We start from the raw sequence: 19681 nt of genomic DNA, 5'->3' as shown, positions 1-19681 counted from the left end.
TTCAACCCGCAAATTACACCATTCCTACAGACGTCCTCCAATATTGATAAAGAAAGATGCCAAGTATTGGTTGAGTAAGTGATTGACGGCTCAAATTGTGATTGTAATTCCGATGACCTCCTTAATCTGATGTAGAACTCATTTCGACTAGTGTAAGGAAGTCACGCAATACTGTCCCGACTTGCAACCCTGTATTCTGACCACTACCTTACTACTTAGTCAGCAAAGCCACTGTTCATAAGTATGAAGGAGAAATCAATACAACTAATTTATATTCCATTTTATGTTCTAACTGCAAACTTACTTCCAATTGTTGAAATTGATATCACTTTCTTCTTGCTGATTTCTGCCTGAAACTATATCTTAATCCAAGTGAGGGGCTGGGGTGACATCCAACTTCCTTAAACAACTCGAGGGGTTTTGTGCTCAAAGTTACCAGTCACATTTAAGCAACCACTTGTAGCAATATGTTAACATTTCTCATATTCAAGGTGACAATCCCAATGCAAATGCTTTTCTTTTACAAACTCAAAGTGTGAAGAGATAAAACATCTTAGCAACGTGGAATAAAAGACTATTTCGTCTTTTAGTCACTTAAGTCATTTTGTCCTAAAGTGACTTTTAAAAAATAAAGTACTTTATATTTCAACTCAATAAAATAAAGTGACTTTAACCTTAGGATTTCCCATTTAAAATCTCCTCAACTGAAACCAAAACTCCTATAACTAGCTGGCATCTTGAATCACATGCCATTAGCCTATCCGGATGGAAAGATAGACCAACCAGGCATCATTATAGCTAGCGCGGAGAAGGGGATATTACGTCTTATGGGGTATTGATGTTAAGACCTTCTAGCATCACTTCAACTTTCACTTGTACATGATTTGCTTATCCCTTTTTTTGAAAGAAGTTTTGCCCACAAGGTTTTCTCCTTCTGCCCATTTGTAAAAGATTACTTTTGCATGTGTACGTAACATGGCCTATTTGCCGGGACCCATATACTTCATTCTTCGTATTGGTCTCGAATCATTTGCCTAATAATTTTTCTCCCCAAGTTGCACTGGAGGTGGGGTATTGGGGTCAATAATATTTTACCTATTTCTGTTTTCTTAAGTTTTCTTAGCAACCAATATTTAAATATTAATGTTTAATATTTAGGTAGTTTTTAGTTTTTCTGTTTGGGTAGTTACTGCATGTTGCTTATATTAACAAGATTGTTGCAATTGTAATATATCAATTGAATCATCATTCAATCTCTCACTAAGAAAGCTCTCACTTGAGCATTCTTTGGTAGTTCATCTCCTAGTTTGATCCTTAGGTCCTAAAGTCTGCAGCTTCATGATGGCTTTCAGGGCATCCCTACATAAACAGTCTGTTTTCCATCAATATAATGAAGTTTTGCTTGATACTGGGGATAAATTATCACAACTTTTTGATGTGAGGGCTAGATGATAGCTAATATGATGCAGGTGTTTATCATCAGAGGCTATATATCATATCATGCATAGCCTACGATGTTCATTCCAGTCATATCTTCAGATCAATTTGTTGCATACAGTCCAATTATATTCAGCATTTATTCTACAAAAGAAAAATGGAAGCAAATTGGATATCATTTAATTGCATGGCATCATATCTAGTAAATGTCATCATATAGATAGTTTTGGCCTTTGTACCTTGCAACAAAATTTTCCCTTAAAAAAATGAAGTATTTATCAAAACCGCCATTTATGATTATCCACCTATTATGATCTTAACATAAGTAATTAAAGCTATGGGAACTTGGATGGATCAGTTAAAACCTGAAATCCATCATATTTACATTAGAATAGCACAAAACGTTTACAACATTTTATAGTATCCATTAACAAACAGAAGTAGTCGAGCGAGGAGGATAATATTTCCTTTGGCATTCACTATCTGACATCAATAACATAACCAGCTAATTTAAATACAAGAAACATTATTACAATTTAAGACAAGTCATAATGAAAAGAAATGCACAGCTTTGCATTCTAGATATATGAAAGGGATACAACTTCTGCACGGACTATGTCCCCTGGGCGAAATGACATATGCATGTCAACCTTGTCAATTTCTGTTGCCCGTACATCTTGTTGTCTGTCAAGGGCAGCAAAGATTCAGTCACAAATTTCCTTGCATAGAACCCGCCTAAACTGCACCTTTTTCATATACTTAACAATTTTTAGTTATACAAAGAGGAAAATAGGAACATTAGAAACAAATAAAGCTGATAATTAGTCACTTACTGCATACAAATTTCTAGATTTATGATATGCAATGAAGGAAGAGAAAACACATTAAAAATGAAGCAAACAACATTACAGAACTGACCTCACAATCCCTGTAAACTTTTCTTTGACTGCCCTTGTCCCAACACAGATAATATCTGCTGAAGCCATTCTAACCATCACCTTTGTAATCTGGCAGAGTCACTTAAGTTAAATCTCAATTTGAAAGTTGAAAAATTAATGCAGAGTACATTTCCATAAATCTGCATGCAAGATTGCTACACAATTCAGCAGATTAACAAGCTTTTTCTCTAATTATAAAGAATAGATGACCCTATATCTAAACTTATTCAATCCATCAATCAATTCACTAACTATCTAGCAAGAAGCACTAGTACACTTTCCCATTTGTCAATAAGCATAAATGTCCCAGTCCCTTGGTCAACAGACTCAACACACAATGGCAGTTACTTTCCACTTTTATAGCCCTTTATCAATCTACAATAGATGGCAAACCATGTTGTTTCCTATTTGATATTTGCTCTTACCACTTTGTGTTTTGAGATCTTTGCAGTTAGTATAGCAGGTTTGGGTATTGTGAAGATTAAAGAAATGCATATGCTAGAGATGAGAGACATGAAGAGTGTATGTGATACAGCAAGAGATTATGGAGACTGGTGATAGATCACAGAAAGGAGAGGAGGAATCCAAAAGCGGATTGGTGAGGTTAACAAACAACAGTATTTGCGCAGATTTAGAAATATGGGTAAGCGAAGCGAAAAAGTAATGAGTTGGGTGCAAGAATCTCATAAACTTGGTCATACTGAACAGAGCTGAATTTCAGTACGGTGAAAGAGAAATGTAACAAAAGATATGATTCAGGTGACAGCCCATTATAAAATTCTAAGAGGACAAATTCATATTTTGCAATGTCAAGGAAGCAATGCTAAGAAATTCAGTGGCTCTAGCTGCATCCAGATGACTCTTTCCATATGATTTTTAAAAAAATGATCAAATTTGTGGTGATCAAAATGTGAGCCATGACGAACTGAAAGTATATTAAATATCAAAGAGAATGATGAGCAATGGTGACCAGACTGGCCATTTAGTTTGAATTTCCATACAGGCTTGCAATATAAAAGCATAGAACCTATTAAGGGGATAAGATTAAGGGGATAAGATTCTAGCAGGTTCGCTGTTAAGAACATGCTCTCTAACAACTTTGTGCACTCAAAACCAACAGTTTGGATCAGAGACAACCTTCTAAAACCTATTGAAAGGTAAAACATGCAATCTTCCACTGTAAGCTTCATATCTTTGTTTTTTTTGGGTTGCACCAAGGTATCTGTGCAACACCCAACCCAACTTACCTTGGTCGGTCTTATTGCCAAGTTGAGAAGAGACAAGCTTCTGATACCTATTGAAAGGCAAAACATCAACTCTGACACTTTGCACGGCATTTGGGAAACCCGACAGCTTCCAACAATCCACTTCCCACAAATTTTTGGGAAATCACGTGTCCGTTTGGTTGTTTGACTGTTCCAGAATTCCCTCAGATTTACATGCCCCAATTTAGTATCTCCTGTCTCCAATAAGAGCGCATTCTAAACCATTCAAATGATTATAGTCTGGGTGCTTAAACATCAAATTTTTCCTCCCCTTTTTGCTTTTAAAATTAACCTAAATAACAACTTTCCACCGCAAACTACACTAAATTTTAAGAAATAACGGCAAGAAGAGAATTAACCTCACTAGTATGAACAGTCGTTAATTGCAGATTGAATTCACTTGATGCCCTAGCCTTCTCTGTTATTCCCAGTTTGATCTTTGAGAAACAATTAAATTATGCCCTTCAAATCCCTTATTAGGATCTACTTAATTGTTTTTTCTAATCACTAAATGCAGGTCATTTCATGAATCAAATGTTTAAAATACTTAACCGCAGTTGGGAACATGTCAGTTTCTACATTTGAAATAAAGTGTTCTTATCAGAAATGGAACACCCTTCCTAACTTTATGCCATCCTGTTCTTGTATTTTCCCCTCACTTTCAAAAGCTCCATTCCTTGAGTTGAACTCCGACAAGAATTCTAGAACTGAGTCTATCCCCCATGTTATCTTCTTTGCAAACATTGCATTTAACTTTCAACTTTCAGTTTTTCCACTTTGAACTTCAACTTTGGATGGTTCTTCCAGAACTAATATTCATCTTTGCCTTGATACTTTGCCAATTCCAAAACTTGAGCAAGCCTTCTCCAACCAATGTAGAATTGTTCCCACATCCTTATCAAATTCCAATAAGAGTTCCAGAACCAAACTTCAAATAGATGTATGTCATGCTTCAAATTCTCATTTTAAATGTAAGGAAAACACACCCTTGCTATGATTCAAGGAGGTATCCGTGACATTATGCAAGCAAGAGGAAACTTGTATTGATTTTTAATCATTGATTGAGACAACTCATAATTGAATTGAAGACAGATATATGTCCTGAGATAATATCAGAGGAGCACAGCAGAAGTGAGTTGTGTAATAGAGTTTTATAAAATGCAAAGACAGTAGTTTTGAAGACAACAAGATTTTTTATTAAAAATCACCTTGAACTCTGATCATTGCTTGAGGACAAGCAATCTTGGGAGGGCTGGACTGTCATATCCCCACCATGATACCTCTTAAATCTGATACACATCATGAATCGGAAAAAAAAAATGTCTAATGTCTAGCCAATCTAGCCTTGGGATAGTATACTTGAGGCAAAGTAGCTAAGGTCAAAGACAACCAACTCATATTAAAGGACAAACACAAATAATTCCCAAACAGAAAATTACTAGAGTGCCAACAAGAATGAAGTAACAGCAGTGGTGTTGAAGGAGCCGGCCTGATTCTCAATGGCCGAAAGATATATTACAAAATAAGACAAAATTGGTGAATTCAAAACAGAATACAAGACACTGTCATTTTAATTGACTAATAGACCAAAGGAAAAATATTTATGTCGTGAAAGCATCTTCAATGGAAGGAAATGACATTTACCAGTTAAGACTAAAATGCATAGATAAGATAAGATAAGATAAGATAATGATATTAATGTCCAACAAAAGACCAAAAAGAGGTCTATGGGACTGAAAGATTAGAACAAAGCAGGGCTGAAGCCAGCAGGAGCACACAAAGGTGTCCGAAGAAAAGCAACAACAACAAACAAATACAAGCAACAGAAAGCACTAGGAGTCTTTCTTGGGTGAGAAGAAATCAGTCATAGAATGATACACGTGTCGATGCGTAGAGGTACTATACTGTCTCTGACCTGTCCTAGAAGAGTGTCACTGGTGTCTATAAGCAGAATGGGATCTGACGCATCTAGAAAGATCACTAGGCTGAATAGAGCTAGAGGGCCTTTTCACACCACGCAAGGGGGATAAAGGTGTAAAAAAGGCACTAATGAGCTGAGTAGATGAGTGCCGGTGTGGAAGTAGAGTCTGAATCATGTTATCCCGGAGCATAGTGGCCTCACGCAGATACAATGCAAGGCATCTCTGATCATAATAGCTGAAGAAATCATAGAGAGAGAAGCACTCTCTGAACAAACAAAAGAACCTCCCTCTGATCTCATAATAAATAGGGCATCAAAAAAGAAAGTGAGCCTCATCCTCCACCTCCCCTAAAGAACAAAACAAACAAGTCTACTCCTCCCTGTCAATATGATGATCCAACTGAGCCCGAAGACGATAGGAACCAACTCTGAAAGAACCTAAAGAGATCTGTAGGGCATGAGACCAACGCCATGAAAGATAGCTAGGTCGGGCAATAATCCCATATGAGATCTCCAAAAAGTGTGTCGCATAAAACGACATCTGTGAGCGTAATCCACCAGGAGGGTTAACCTAGGTAGCAGTAATGTAACATCTATAAATATCAAGACGAACATGCTCATTCAACTCCTGCCGAGAAGGGAGAAGATGAGCAGGGGCATCCAAAGAAAACTGAAATGGGGGTAGATGATCAATATCAATCCCAATCGAACTCAGCAAAGAAGAGACTTGTGCATACCAACACCGCGCACGAGCACCAGACTCAGCAGCCGCCATGGAAACCGAAGAGCAATAAGCTAAATAGGAGTAACGATCACGGTCTCCAACCATATCAGCAAACCCACGAAGGCGATGAAGAAACCAACCTAAGTCAAAAATGGCCGCAAGTTTGAAAGGATGAGCCCCGAACTCAGCAAGAATGATACCATGAGGAGTAGATCTATGACATTTGATAATGCGTCGCAAGAACAAAGTTTGGACCCGCTCAATCGAGGCCCAATCAGAGCTACGGAGAGAAGGACCCCAAACCACAGAACCATAAAGAACAATCGGTCGAACAAGAGAATCTAGGAGAGATAGCTTAGATGAGGTATCCTGAAAATGATGTCTGAAGCACTGTTTCTCAAGCAAAGCAAGAGAACCCATGCCCTTATTCACTCTGGGCTGAATAGCAGGTCTCATGCTAAAACGCGGTCCGGAAAACATAACACCTAGATACAAATAGATGATAATGGCATATTTATTAGATGAGCTCAAAACAAGGAAAAACATCGATGTTAAGAATGGAAGCAGCGATTCATACACATTTAATATTGATCAATACTATATCAAATAATAATATTGTTTAAATCAAAACTAACATTAAGAAGGCTTACAGATAAGTTATCAGTGATGATTTATTAAAAGTGAATACAAGAATGTTAATCGATAAAGGATACATTAATCAATGTTACATATTGATAATAGTAAGAAGATATTATAATGTCTTGAGCACAGGGTAGTAAGTTATAGCCCAACGATTACATATGAATTAGGAGGAATTAACATAAGATAATAGTGGCAGTGGATAGTATTAAGGTTAGAATGATGTGATTAAAGATTGTCAAAATATGAAGAGGTATGCAACAAGTCGATTACAACATGACTCCTTACTCAAGACCACAGTATAAGAAGGGGGTATCTATCACTCCTTCAGGCATTGAAGGAATCAAGGATATATATTTGGTACTCTTACCAATGAAAGGATGAGAATTATTTACAATAGGTGCTTAACAAAGGAAAATATGGCTGGCAACCATCGTATTGCAGCAAATGATGCTGTTACAAGGCTATGAGTTAAACAAAAAATTATAGATTGATATATCTAAAGTCTATTAGGGATAGGGAATTCTTACGTATATGTACGTACATATGCATATGTATGTATTATTAGAATAATATCTCAGAATATCTTATTGATTATTTTTTAATGGTCAATATTGTGTATCTTGTAAACATTAGAATGTTTCTAATATACTTTTATTCTTTCATTATTTGTATGTTTCTAATAAAAATGATTTTTTAATAATAGACACATTGTGATTAAACCAGAGTAACGAGACTCACTGCAAGTCGGGCAAGTTGTCCAAGTTGGCAAGTCAAGTTACCTCAATCGGGTCAAAATGACCGTGACCTTGACTTGGCAGGTCAACTGGGCTAACTCACTCAACTCGGGTGACTCGCCTAGCTAACTCGGTTGACTCATTTGACTCGGTTGACTTTTAATTTTTGTTTTCAAAATTTTCTTAATACATCTAAAATTTACCTTTGTACTTATGTAATCAATGTATGTTATGTATGTGATCAAATTACCTACTATTTCATGATGTTATTGTATCTTTATGCTTTATTCAATAATGGGTGCATGGAATTTATTTAAATCCTAAAAGATCTCTAAATTTCAAGGGTTTTGTCACTTTGTCGAGTCACTGCCGAGTCACAAGCGAGTTCGAGCTGGGTCACGAGTCGAGTTACCCTTGCCGGGTCCGAGTCTCCTTACTTTGGTCTAAACTATACATGAGTGTCTTGCTCATTCACTAAGCTATCTAATATTTTACCGTTACTTGTGTAATATGGTATCAGAGCGGGATTTTTTTTTTTTTTTGTTTCTAAAATCTTTTCCTTTGGTGATTTTTTTAGTTTTTGTTTCTAAAATCTTTTCCTTTGGTGATTTGTTAAATTTGTAACATTGATAACCATATTGGTCTGACTGTGCAGATCGCACAAGCATTATATTGCACGAAATGCCTTATCTAGATATGATCGGCGACTTCTTGAGATAACTATGGTTAAGTATTAACTTAACTAAACTTAGTTAAGTTTGTCTTCAAACCTTTGTCTTCTTTAAATCGTTGATTATGAGAATGCAAAGTGGGCCAACCTAGGAAGGACTTAATCAGACTTAATATATCTAGCATCTTTCTTCTATCTTCAATGGCATACACAATCAGACTCGAGGATAGGTTTGATGGGAAAGAACACTTTGATGTTTGGAAATTCAGAATCGTAATGATTCTTAAAGAAAATGGTGTGAAATAGTTTGTTGATTCAGCATCCAAACAACCTGTTGTTGAACCTAATAAAACTATCTGGAGTAAAGGAAACAGGAAAGCCATGCAAATCATATTAGATGGAGTGAAAAATGAAATAGTATCCATGCTAACGAAACATTAAACAACATTTCATATGATGAATGCATTATTAAATAAATATGAGGTCAAAAATGCAACTAGAGTCCTGGCACTAAAAAGGCAACTAAATCATATACAGATAAAGAAGGGAGAATTGATGAATTCTTACCTCCTAAGGGTTGCCAGTCTAAGAGATGAACTTGCAAGTATAGGAACATAATTGATGACAAGGAACTAACACTGATGGTTATAGAGGGGTTACCAAATTCATGGGAAGCGTTCGCACAAGGAGTGAGTGCTAGAGACAACTTCTTGACTTCAATAGACTTAAGGGAGATTGTCTTCTGGTAGAATCTAGAAAACTTGAGAAAGAAGGAAAGTTGAAAACTAAAGATGAAGAACTTCATGTTCTCAACACAAATTCCTCTAAACGTAAGAAGAAGCACTTTAAGAAGAAAAAGGGTAATCAAAAGAATGACAAACCTAAGAAAGATCTATGCAAAATAAAATGCTTCAAATGTGAAAAATTTGGACACTATAGATCTAATTGCCCTAAGAATTCTAAGCAACAAGTAAATTGTACAAACATTACTAGGAAAGAAGATAACTATGATCCAGAGAATTGTGTATTGCATTCGGCTCTATTAAATGAAGTCTCAAGTAAGGTATGGGTGATTGATAGTGGATCATCTCGACATATTACAGGATACAAAGAAGCACTAGACTCTATATTAGAAAAAGTTAATGGCAAAGTCACCATCGGTGATAATTCAACACATTTCATCAAAGGAATTGGAGATTGCAGCCTAAAACTGAAGTCGGGTAGTGTTCTATATCTCAAAGGAGTACTCTATGTACCAAGAATAAAAAGGAACCTAATCTCTATTACAAAACTTGAAGATGATGGATATAATATTGCATTCATGGACGGTAAAGTATTGACCTGGTCTAAGAACTCTTCATTTAAGAAATCAAATTTGATTGGTCAAAGAAAGGGGTACTTGTATGAATTAAATACAAAATCTAGTTGATCTATCCAAGCCTTAATTCATGAAGTTGCTGATATAAACGAAATATGGCACAGAAGGTTAGGTCATCTAAATTTCAAAACCTTATCAACTATGGAAAAGATGGTAACTGGTTTACCTAAGTTGAATAAAGATCACTCAAGCATATGCAAAGGATGCGCTCTGGGTAAGAACACCAAAAGTTCATTTCATGATAGCACTAGAAAAACTAACAATATTTTGGAATTAATCCAGTCAGATTTATGTGGACCTATGTTTGTTCCTTCTCTTGGAGGATTCTGGTACTATATACTTTTTATAGATGACTTCTCTAGGGAAACTTGGATTTACTTCTTAAAGTGTAAAGAATCAAAAGAAATCCTTAAGAGATTTAAAGAATTCAAAACCTTAACTGAAAGCTTATCAGGACACAAAATTAAAATTCTTAGGACTGATAATGGAGGGGAATACACTTCAAACTTGTTCAAAGAGTTTTGTAAAGAAACAGGAATTGAAAGGGAATATAATGTTCCTTCTAACACAACAAAATGGGGTAGTAGAAAGGAAAAATAGACCAATTATAAAAGCAGCAAGAGCTATAATATTTGATCAAAATTTAGAATATTAGCTTTGGGCAGAAGCCTCTTGTCTTGTTGTCTATACAAAACATGAGTCCTCACTCCTACATTAAAGATAAACACCTGAAGAAGTTTTTACTAAGGTTAAACCCAAAATAAGTCATCTTAGGATTTTTGGGCGTCTTGTATATATACATGTTCCTAAAGAAAAAAGAACCAAGTTAGAACCCTCCGGGAGGAAAGGTAATTTTGTCGGGTATAGTGAAACATCTAAAGCATATAGGATTTTCATACCTAGTCAGAAAAACATTTAACTTAGTAGGGATGTAATATTTGAAGAAGATTTAGCATTCAAAAGAGCCCTAAATTCTGAAGATCCCTCTCCCTTGCTTAGTTCTGAAGAAAATACTGAATCTGAGTTTTAGAGGGAGAACATTGAAGAAATTCAAAATCTCAATCTTGAGGAAACTCAAAATTCAAAGAAAAGACCACTTTGGGCCATTAAGACAATAAAGGAAGCACACGACTTCACTGCACCATCTGGAACCTCCAGAGAAAACAAAAGACCCAAAGGATTTTCTAGTTATGCAACAAACATGAGTGATTTGTCTAAATCAAAATCAACCAATGTTTCAGATGCTATTAAACATATAGCTTGGAAGGATGCCATGACGAAAGAATACCAATCCACTATGAAGAATGATGTTTGGGAAATCATTCCAAGACCTAAAGGAAAATCAATTGTTTCTTCTAAGTGGATATTAAAATTAAGCATACTGCTGACAGTAGCATTGAAAAATATAAAGCCAGATACATAGCCAGAGGATTCTCTCAGAAAGAAGGGATTGATTATGAAGAAACCTTTGATCCTGTTGGTAGATACACCTCTATAAGAGCAGTCCTAGCCATTGCAGCATCAAAGGGATGGAAAGTACATCAGATGGATATAAAAACAACATTTATGAATGGAAAGATTACAAAAGAGGTATATTTGGAGCAACCTGAAGGATTTGAAACTCAACCCTAAAAATTTTGTTTGCAGGCTCAAGAAAGCTCTCTATGGGCTTAAACAGGCTCCAAGATCATGGTATGAAAGAATTGATAAGTATCTCACCAGCATAGAATTCTCCAAGAATGAAGCTGATCCAAATCTATATTATAAAAGGGGTAAAGATGATATGGTAATTTTGATACTATATGTTGATGATTTATCAATAACAGATGATGATCATCTCATAGATCAAAGCAAGAAGGATCTAATCAAAGAATTTGAGATGAAAGATTTAGGACTCCTTCATTACTTCCTAGGACTAGAAGTATGGCAAAATTCTGACAGCATCATACTTAATCAAGGAAAGTATACATTAAACATCTTGAAGAGATTTGGAATGTGGAAATGCAGGCCTATGTTTTCTCCCATGGAGCCTAATCTACATAAACTTAAGGAAGCAACAACAAAATCACCTTCCATAGATTCTACTCTTCACAGACAAATGATTGGGTCCCTTATGTACTTGGTAAATACAAGACCTGATATTTTCTATGTTGTTAATGCATGAAGTCAGTTTATGTGTGAGCCAAAGGAGATTCACCTAGTTGCAGTCAAACACATCATGAGATACTTACAAGGCACTCTTAACCTTGGACTCAAGTATGATGTAATGAAATAATTTGCACAATAGAAAAAATCATATGAAATATTATATAAATACTTGATAATAACTAAGATTAATAGGCCACTTCGAGGGGGCAACCTCCAAATATCTCCAATGAGAACACATTTCATAATATGATGTTGACATAAGACTCACAACCTCCTATATATACCTAATTATGCTTAAGTTGAATAGACACAACCCTACATAGCACCTAGGCCGACCTACCTACATAAATAATAATATAATAATGATAATATGACTTAATTAAGGATTAAAATAGCCACAAGTTGACTATTCATAACCCTATATACACTAATATTAAGGGCTATGCCCCCTCTTTTGAAAGAAGCATTGTTCTCAATGCTAACCAAGTGTGGATTCTTTTGAATGAATTCCTCATCCTCCCATGTGGCCTCTTCAACTAGTAAATTCTTCCATTGGATGAGATACTGAGTCAGGGTTCTGTTCCCCAGCTTCTTCGTGCGTGTTTGAAGAATGCACTCTGGTTCCAAAATTATTCTTCCTTCTTCATCAAGTTCTGATAGTACTATTTGAGTAGGAATATTTTGCCCAATTACCTTCTTCAAACAAGAAACATGAAAAACTGGATGTATCTTTGTTGTTGGTGGCAACTCAAGCTTGTAGGCAACACTACCAATCTTTTGCATAATTTGGTATGGTCCATAACATCTTGGAGACAACTTATTATTTCTTTTTTTTGTTGCTTTATTGAGATTTGTTTATAAGGCTGCAATCTCAAGAAGACCCAATCCCAAACTTCAAACTTTCTTTCAATACAATGTTGGTCCGCTTGTTGTTTCACTCGATTTTTGTGCCATAGCTAAATTCTCCTTGAGTCCTGAAAGTACCTATTGTTGATGAAGCAAGTGGTCCTCTACTGCTTGAACTCTTGGTGACACCTTTAATGATGATGTGATGGAAGGAGGATGATATTCATAAAGTGTCAAAAATGGAGACATTTTTGATGAGCTATGAAAATAAGTATTGTACTACCATTCTACAAGAGGTAGCCAATCTACCCATTGAGATTGTTTTTCTGAAGTGAAACAACGTAGATATCCTTGCAAACATTTATTAACAACCTCAATTTGCCCATCTGATTGAGGATGGTATAAAGAACTATGAGCCAATTGAGTACCCAAACATGAGAATAAATCTTTCCAGAAGTAACTAGTAAAGATAGGATCATGATCACTAACAATAACCTTAGGTGTACCATGTAGCTTTTGGATATTCTCCAAGAAAACTTTTGTCACTATACTTGTTGTAAAAGGATGTGATAATGCAATGAAATGCACATTTTTATTGAGGCGATCAATTACTACCATGATGCCATTATGACCTTTAGTTTTGGGAAGCCCTGAAATGATGTCCATGGATACCTCTTCCCAACGTTGGCTAGGAATAGATAAAGGCTGCAAGAGACCTGGCGTCTTAATTGTTTCCCCCTTATTTCTTTGACAAACCAAACATTCGGCCACAAATTTTTGAACATCACCTTTTAGCCCTTCCCAAAAAAATCTTGCTTGACCCAATGATATGTCTTCAAAAATCCTGAATGACCACCAATTAGGGACTCATGTAGTTCTTTGAGAATCTTGTGTTTAAGAGTGGAATTCTTGCAGAGAGACAAGTGCTCTTTATACCAAAGAATATCCGCCTTTAAACAAAACTTATCTAAACTACTAGGGTCACTTTTTATTTGCAAGTTGATATTACTTGTTGCAACATCATTTTGCCACTCTTCTTTGGCTTCTACCACCCAATTTTCTTGTAATATTGAAAGGGTACACAATAAGGCTTCATCTTTTTCTTCCTTCCTGGAAAGTGCATCGGCCACAATATTTTCCTTTCTTGTATACAATTTCAAAGTCATATCCCAACATCTTAGTGACCCATTTTTGTTGCTCTTCTGACAATAGTCTTTGTTCCGAAAAATATTTTAGGCTATCATGATTTGTCTTAACCTTGAAGTATCGACCCATTAAATAAGGCCTCCATTTTTTAATTGCATGAAGGATTGCTAACATTTCCTTCTCGTAAATAGGTTTGAGTTGATTTTTACCTTTTAATTGACGACTCTCAAAAGCAATTGGTTGACCTCCTTGCATGAGAACTGCTCCTATTCCATTTCCAGAAGCATCACGTTCCACAATGAATTCCTTGGTGAAGTATACAGTGGCAAGCACTGGAGTTGTACACATAGCCTTCTTCAATTGCTCAAATGATACATTAGTAGATTCATTCCAATGAAAAAAATCCTTCTTCAATAGAGTTGTAAGGGGTGTTGCTATACGACCATAATTCTTCACAAATCTTCGATAGTATCCTGTCAATCCCAAGATACCCCTTAGCTTCTTAATAGTTTTTGAAATAGGTCATTCTATGATAGCCTTAATTTTGTTAGGGTCCACCTTTACTCCATGTGAAACTATGTGTCCCAAATACTCCACCTCCTTAAGACCAAACGCACATTCGGATGGCTTAGCATAGAGTTGATGATCTTCGAGTAATTGTAATGCTTGATCTACATGCTGCAAATGTTCTTCCCAAGTCTTGCTACAAATTAATATATCATCAAAAAACACTAACACAAACTTTCTCAAGAACTTAAAAATGGAATTCATCAAACTTTGGAATGTAGATGCTACATTGGTGAGACCAAATGGCATCACCAAAAATTCATAATGACCCTCATGAGTTCGAAATGTTGTCTTACAAATATCTTCCTCCTTAGTCCGAATTTGGTGATAACCCAATCTAAGATCTAACTTGGTAAAATACATAGCTCCATTTAATTCATCTAGAAGATCATCGATGACTAAAATAGGAAACTTATCTTCAATGGTGTACTTGTTGAGCACTCTATAATTTGGACACATGCGCCAAGTTTCATCCTTCTTATGCACCATCACAACAAGTGAAGAGTAAGCACTTTGGCTATGCCTGATAATTCCTGCCTCTAGCATTTCCTCAACAATTTTTTCTATCTCACTTTTTTGTATGTGTGGGTACCTATAAGGCCTGATGTTTGGTGGCTGGCTCCCTCGAACTGGTTGTATGGCATGGTCATGATCCCTCCTAGGAGGAAGTCCTTTAGGCATATCTCCAAGAATCACTGAATGACAATCAGTTATTGTTTGTAAATCTAGATGAGTAAGAGCATTAGATTGAGAGACTTCTAATGAACATAGCTGGGCCACAAATCCATCCACACCTTTCTTAAGAAACTTTTGCATTTGAGGAGAGCTTACCATTTGTGGGGATTTTTCCTCCAATCCCCTTAGCTCCACTACCTTTCTTTTTTATTGAAATCGCATGAATAGTTCTTGGAAGTTCATCTCAATTGTTCCCAATGTAGTAAGTCATTGTACTCCCAAAACAATATTCGTTGCACCCATGGATATTGCATACATTGGGGTATCAAGTTGATAATATCCCATGGATAATTTGATGCTATGACACTTCCCTGAACAACTAACTATGCCCCCATCTGCAATCAAAACTTGAAACTCTAGGGCTGAATATATAAAATTTTTTGAAGATTTGCCAACTTTTTGTTGATGAAATTATGAGTACTAACTAAGTCGATCAACACTGTTACTTTCTGCTTCTTTAAGAAACCCACTACCTTGAGAGTTTGTGGTGCACTGAAACCTAAAAGTGCATGACAAGAAATGATTGGTTGAGAATCATGTGATTCCTCACTTGACTCCCTATCCTCCTCCGATATGGGCTCGTCCTCTTCTTCCTCACTTGGACCATCAATATAGAACAATTTCTTTTCACTACATTTATGTCCTCGACTATATTTGCTATCATAATTGAAACACAACCCTTTTGCTCTTTTCTCCTCAATTTGTTGTGGAATCAACCTAGTAGGTTGAGGAAGAGAAGGTGTTGAATATCCTTTTTCTCTTGTCACATTAGCCCCTTCCTTTCTAGAATTCAAGAACTTCTCCTCTACCCTGCGTGCCACTATAAAAGACTCATTTACTAAGCTGGGACAAAACATGTGTACCTCATGTTGAATGTGATCCTTGAGACCACCCAAGAATAAATCATTCAAGTTATCCTCTGTAATTGTATCCACTCTTAAGGATATATTTTGGAATTTTTGAATATAATCCTTAAATGATCTTGTTTGTTGAAGCTTAGCAAGTTGGCTAAAGAAGTTTTCTGTCACACTATTGCTATATTGTGCTTGGAGTTCTATAAAAATTGACCATAATATAGTGAGACCCTTTTTCCTCCTATGAGTACAAAGCCAATGATACCAAATGAATTGATCTATTTCTAGATATAAGGAAGCCATCGTGACCTTTTGTCCATATGGGATTTGATGTACTTGAAAAAAAAATTCCATTTGTTTTATCCATGTTAGAGGATCCTTGCCATCAAATTTGCGCATATCCACCTTTGGAAAAAAAAATTCTAGATCCCATAGGATTAATAAAATGTGTCATTATTAGTGGACTTGAAAGTTTTACCTTGATTGCTTGAGAGCTCCTTCCTTGTTTCATTCATATAGGTGCTTAACATGCTTCGTATATCTGATATATCTCCTCGTAGGTCACACACATCCCTCTTAGCCTCTTCCTTGAACTTACTAAGTTCCTCATTGGGATTACTATCCTCTGTTGCTTCCCAATCTTGATCAGAGGATTTCCCCAGTGTGGTAGCATTCTTTTTGCCTCTTGTTGAAGGCTCATGATGGAAACCAATATTTTTGAAATAAATCACACAAATGAAATGTAAATTCTCTGATTTATTTATTTATTTTTCACTGTAAGTTACTAGGGCCAAGATACCCTTACTCGAGAAAAATTCCAAAAAAAAAAAAATTAGAAAATTTGTTGCCTTGAGAGAGAATTTTCGTAATTTTGCAATATCTTGCTTATTTTTGTTTTTCAATTTCTCTGAGCTTTGAATTTAGGCTCCTCTACTATGTATTCGAAAACCCAATACAAGTTATACTCCAATTCGACAGGATGTGATAGATATGAAGATCTCAATAAATTGTGTAGAAATAGTAATTCTGCAATAATTTTCTCAAATTTGCTCCAATTCCTCTGAATTTTGAACTATAGTTTCTTTAATATGCTCTTCAAAAACCCTTTAAAAATCTTTGAAAAATTCACTAAAATTTGAAAGCTATGCTCTCCCAAAATCGCCCCAATGTTGAAAAAAAATCTTGCTTCTATGGTGCCAAGATCATGCTCTAATACCACTTGTAATGAAATAACTTGCACAATAGAAGAAATAATATGAAATATTATATAAATACTTGATAATAACTGAGATTAATAGGCCACTTCGAGGGGGCAACCTCCAAATATCTCCAATGAGAACACACTTCACAATATGATGTTGAAATAAGATTCACAACCTCCTATATATACCTAATTATGCTTAGGTTGAATAGACACAACCCTAAATAACACCTAGGCCGACCTACCTACCTAAATAATAATATAATAATGATAACATGACTTAATTAAGGATTAAGATAGCCACAAGTTGACTATTCGTAACCCTATATACACCAATATTAAGGGTGTAGCATATGAGAAAATTAAATTGGACCTACATGGATACACAAACTCAGATTGGGCTAGAAGTGTTACTGACAGGAAAGCACTTCAGGATGTTGTTTCAGTTTAGGTTCAACGATGATATCATGGATATGCAGAAAGCAACCTTCAGTAAATACATTGCAGCAATGATGATGGCCTCTCGGGAAGTAATTTGGCTTAGAAAGTTACTTGTGGGATTATTTGGTCAAGCCATGAATCCTACGATTATTCATTGTGATAATTAGAGTTCAATCAATCTTTCTGCGAATCCAGTTTTTCATGACAGGTCCAAGCATATTGAAATTCCTTACCATTATGTAAGAGATATAGTAGATAGGAATACTATAAAATTAGAATACATTTGCACTGCAGATCAAACAACAAATGTTCTTACCAAACCTCTATCGAGTGAAGATAGATCACTTCATGAAAAGACTTGGTATAGTTGAATTGTAATACATTTGTATTCTTTAAATTATTATTAAAATAATTTTTACTGTCAGGCTATTAACTGTTATGGGCTCCACCATTTGTATTCATTATTTAAGAGGTGAAGATCTCTGAGATAATGACCACAAGTATAAAACACATTATGAGAGATGACGATCTCTTAAATAATGTGCTGAACAATAGAGAACTAATGTCAGATCCAGATAAGTTCAAGATCATTTGTGACATGGACATTTCTATGCCTATGGGTCACAACTTGGATAAAGGAAGAATTTATTGTTCGGACTTTATCCTGTGTTCTGGTAGATCTTAACTCAGGATCATGTTGTGATATAGGATTGCCAATACCTATGAGTCACAACCTAGATAAATGAAGAATTTAATCATTCTTCGGATTTTATCCTGTATATGGTATGCTTTGAAATACTGTTATCACTAGTATCAGTGATAAGTCATATCACAAGTATAGTAATATGACATAGTATCATGTGTTCAAAGATACCACATGTTTAGAAGATTCAGATAGAAACAAAGTATCAATCTATGCTTATTCATCATTAATTGATGATGCTAGATATGTTATCTCTTAGTATGATTATCAAGTTAAGAGGGAGTGTTAAATTTGTAACATTGATAACCATACTGATCTGACTGTGCAGATCACACAAGCATTATATTGCATGAAATGCCTTTTCTAGACATGATCAGCGGCTTCTTGAGATAACTATGGTTAAGTATTAACTTAACTAAACTTAGTTAAGTTTGTCTTCTTTAAATTGTCGATTATGAGAATGCAAAGTGGGCCAACCTAGGGTTATGTCCCATAGAGGGACTTGCATTTTGGTTGATGTATTAATATAGGGTGGTTGAAGTTTAAGGACACACAAAATTACAATAGTCTGCTCCTTGATCACTACTGCCAGTTTGTCTTCAAACCTTTGTCTTCTTTAAATTGTCGATTATGAGAATGCAAAGTGAGCCAACCTAGGGTCATGTCCCTTAGAGGGACTTGCCTTTTGGTTGATGTATTAATATAGGGTGGTTGAAGTTTAAGGACACACAAAATTACAATAGTCGGCTCCTTGATCACTACTGCCCTAGAAGAATATTTACACAAAAGAAAACATTTTTAGAATTATATTTTTTCAATTCAATCAAGTCTGAACAATGGAGATCATAAGAGCAAGCATAAGGATAGAAGGTATAATCCAAATCTGATCTATAACAGAATTTGTAGAAACTTTACAAAATTTTCAAAAGAATACCTCTGAGGAATTTTGTGGGTCTATTTTAGGAAAATGTTTTTCCTACCCACATTTGCTCTTTTTTTCTACTCTCGTGGGTTTCTTGGACTAGTCTAAGTGTATTCATGAGCTTCTCTTCCTAACTGTGTTTATGGGTTTGTGAGGGTTTTTTAATCCTGTTTCTGGGTTGCTTTTTCCCCACACATCCTCTCAGATTTCTACATTTTTCAAAGACACAATGCTTCTCTATACATAAAGGGATTTATTTGCCCTTGGTAATTTGTTTTTACTTCTACAAGTTCCATTTCAAGCCTGCAGTTCAAGTGTGAGTAAAATTGTGTTTCGTTTTTCAACATTGATAACCCTTCTGTGAGCCATTTTTTACGATTAGGGCTTTCTTGTGACAGGATTTTGTTGC

General features: G+C 35.6%; 1 protein-coding gene across 2 annotated transcripts in view; it reads right to left on the bottom strand.

Moving 5' to 3' along the window:
* The window catches only part of LOC149554559 (Nucleic acid-binding, OB-fold-like protein), a 159987-nt gene that overhangs the window by 44083 nt on the left and 96223 nt on the right, over nucleotides 1-19681 (bottom strand). For both annotated transcript variants that reach the window (XM_089828603.1, XM_089828604.1), the window contains 2 exons: nucleotides 2356-2444; nucleotides 2037-2121 (listed from right to left, as the gene is read on the bottom strand). In XM_089828603.1, the coding sequence (XP_089684729.1) occupies nucleotides 2037-2121; nucleotides 2356-2444 (174 nt within the window). The remainder of the gene's footprint in view (nucleotides 1-2036; nucleotides 2122-2355; nucleotides 2445-19681) is intronic.

Source organism: Cupressus sempervirens, chromosome 5 (genome assembly GCF_028749045.1).
Source record: "Cupressus sempervirens isolate cs-2001-9-10 chromosome 5, ASM2874904v1, whole genome shotgun sequence".
In the NCBI taxonomy this organism is placed as follows: Eukaryota; Viridiplantae; Streptophyta; class Pinopsida; order Cupressales; family Cupressaceae; genus Cupressus; species Cupressus sempervirens.
The sequence above is the reverse complement of the archived record's forward strand: the minus strand, read 5'-3'. Positions and strand labels throughout refer to the sequence as shown.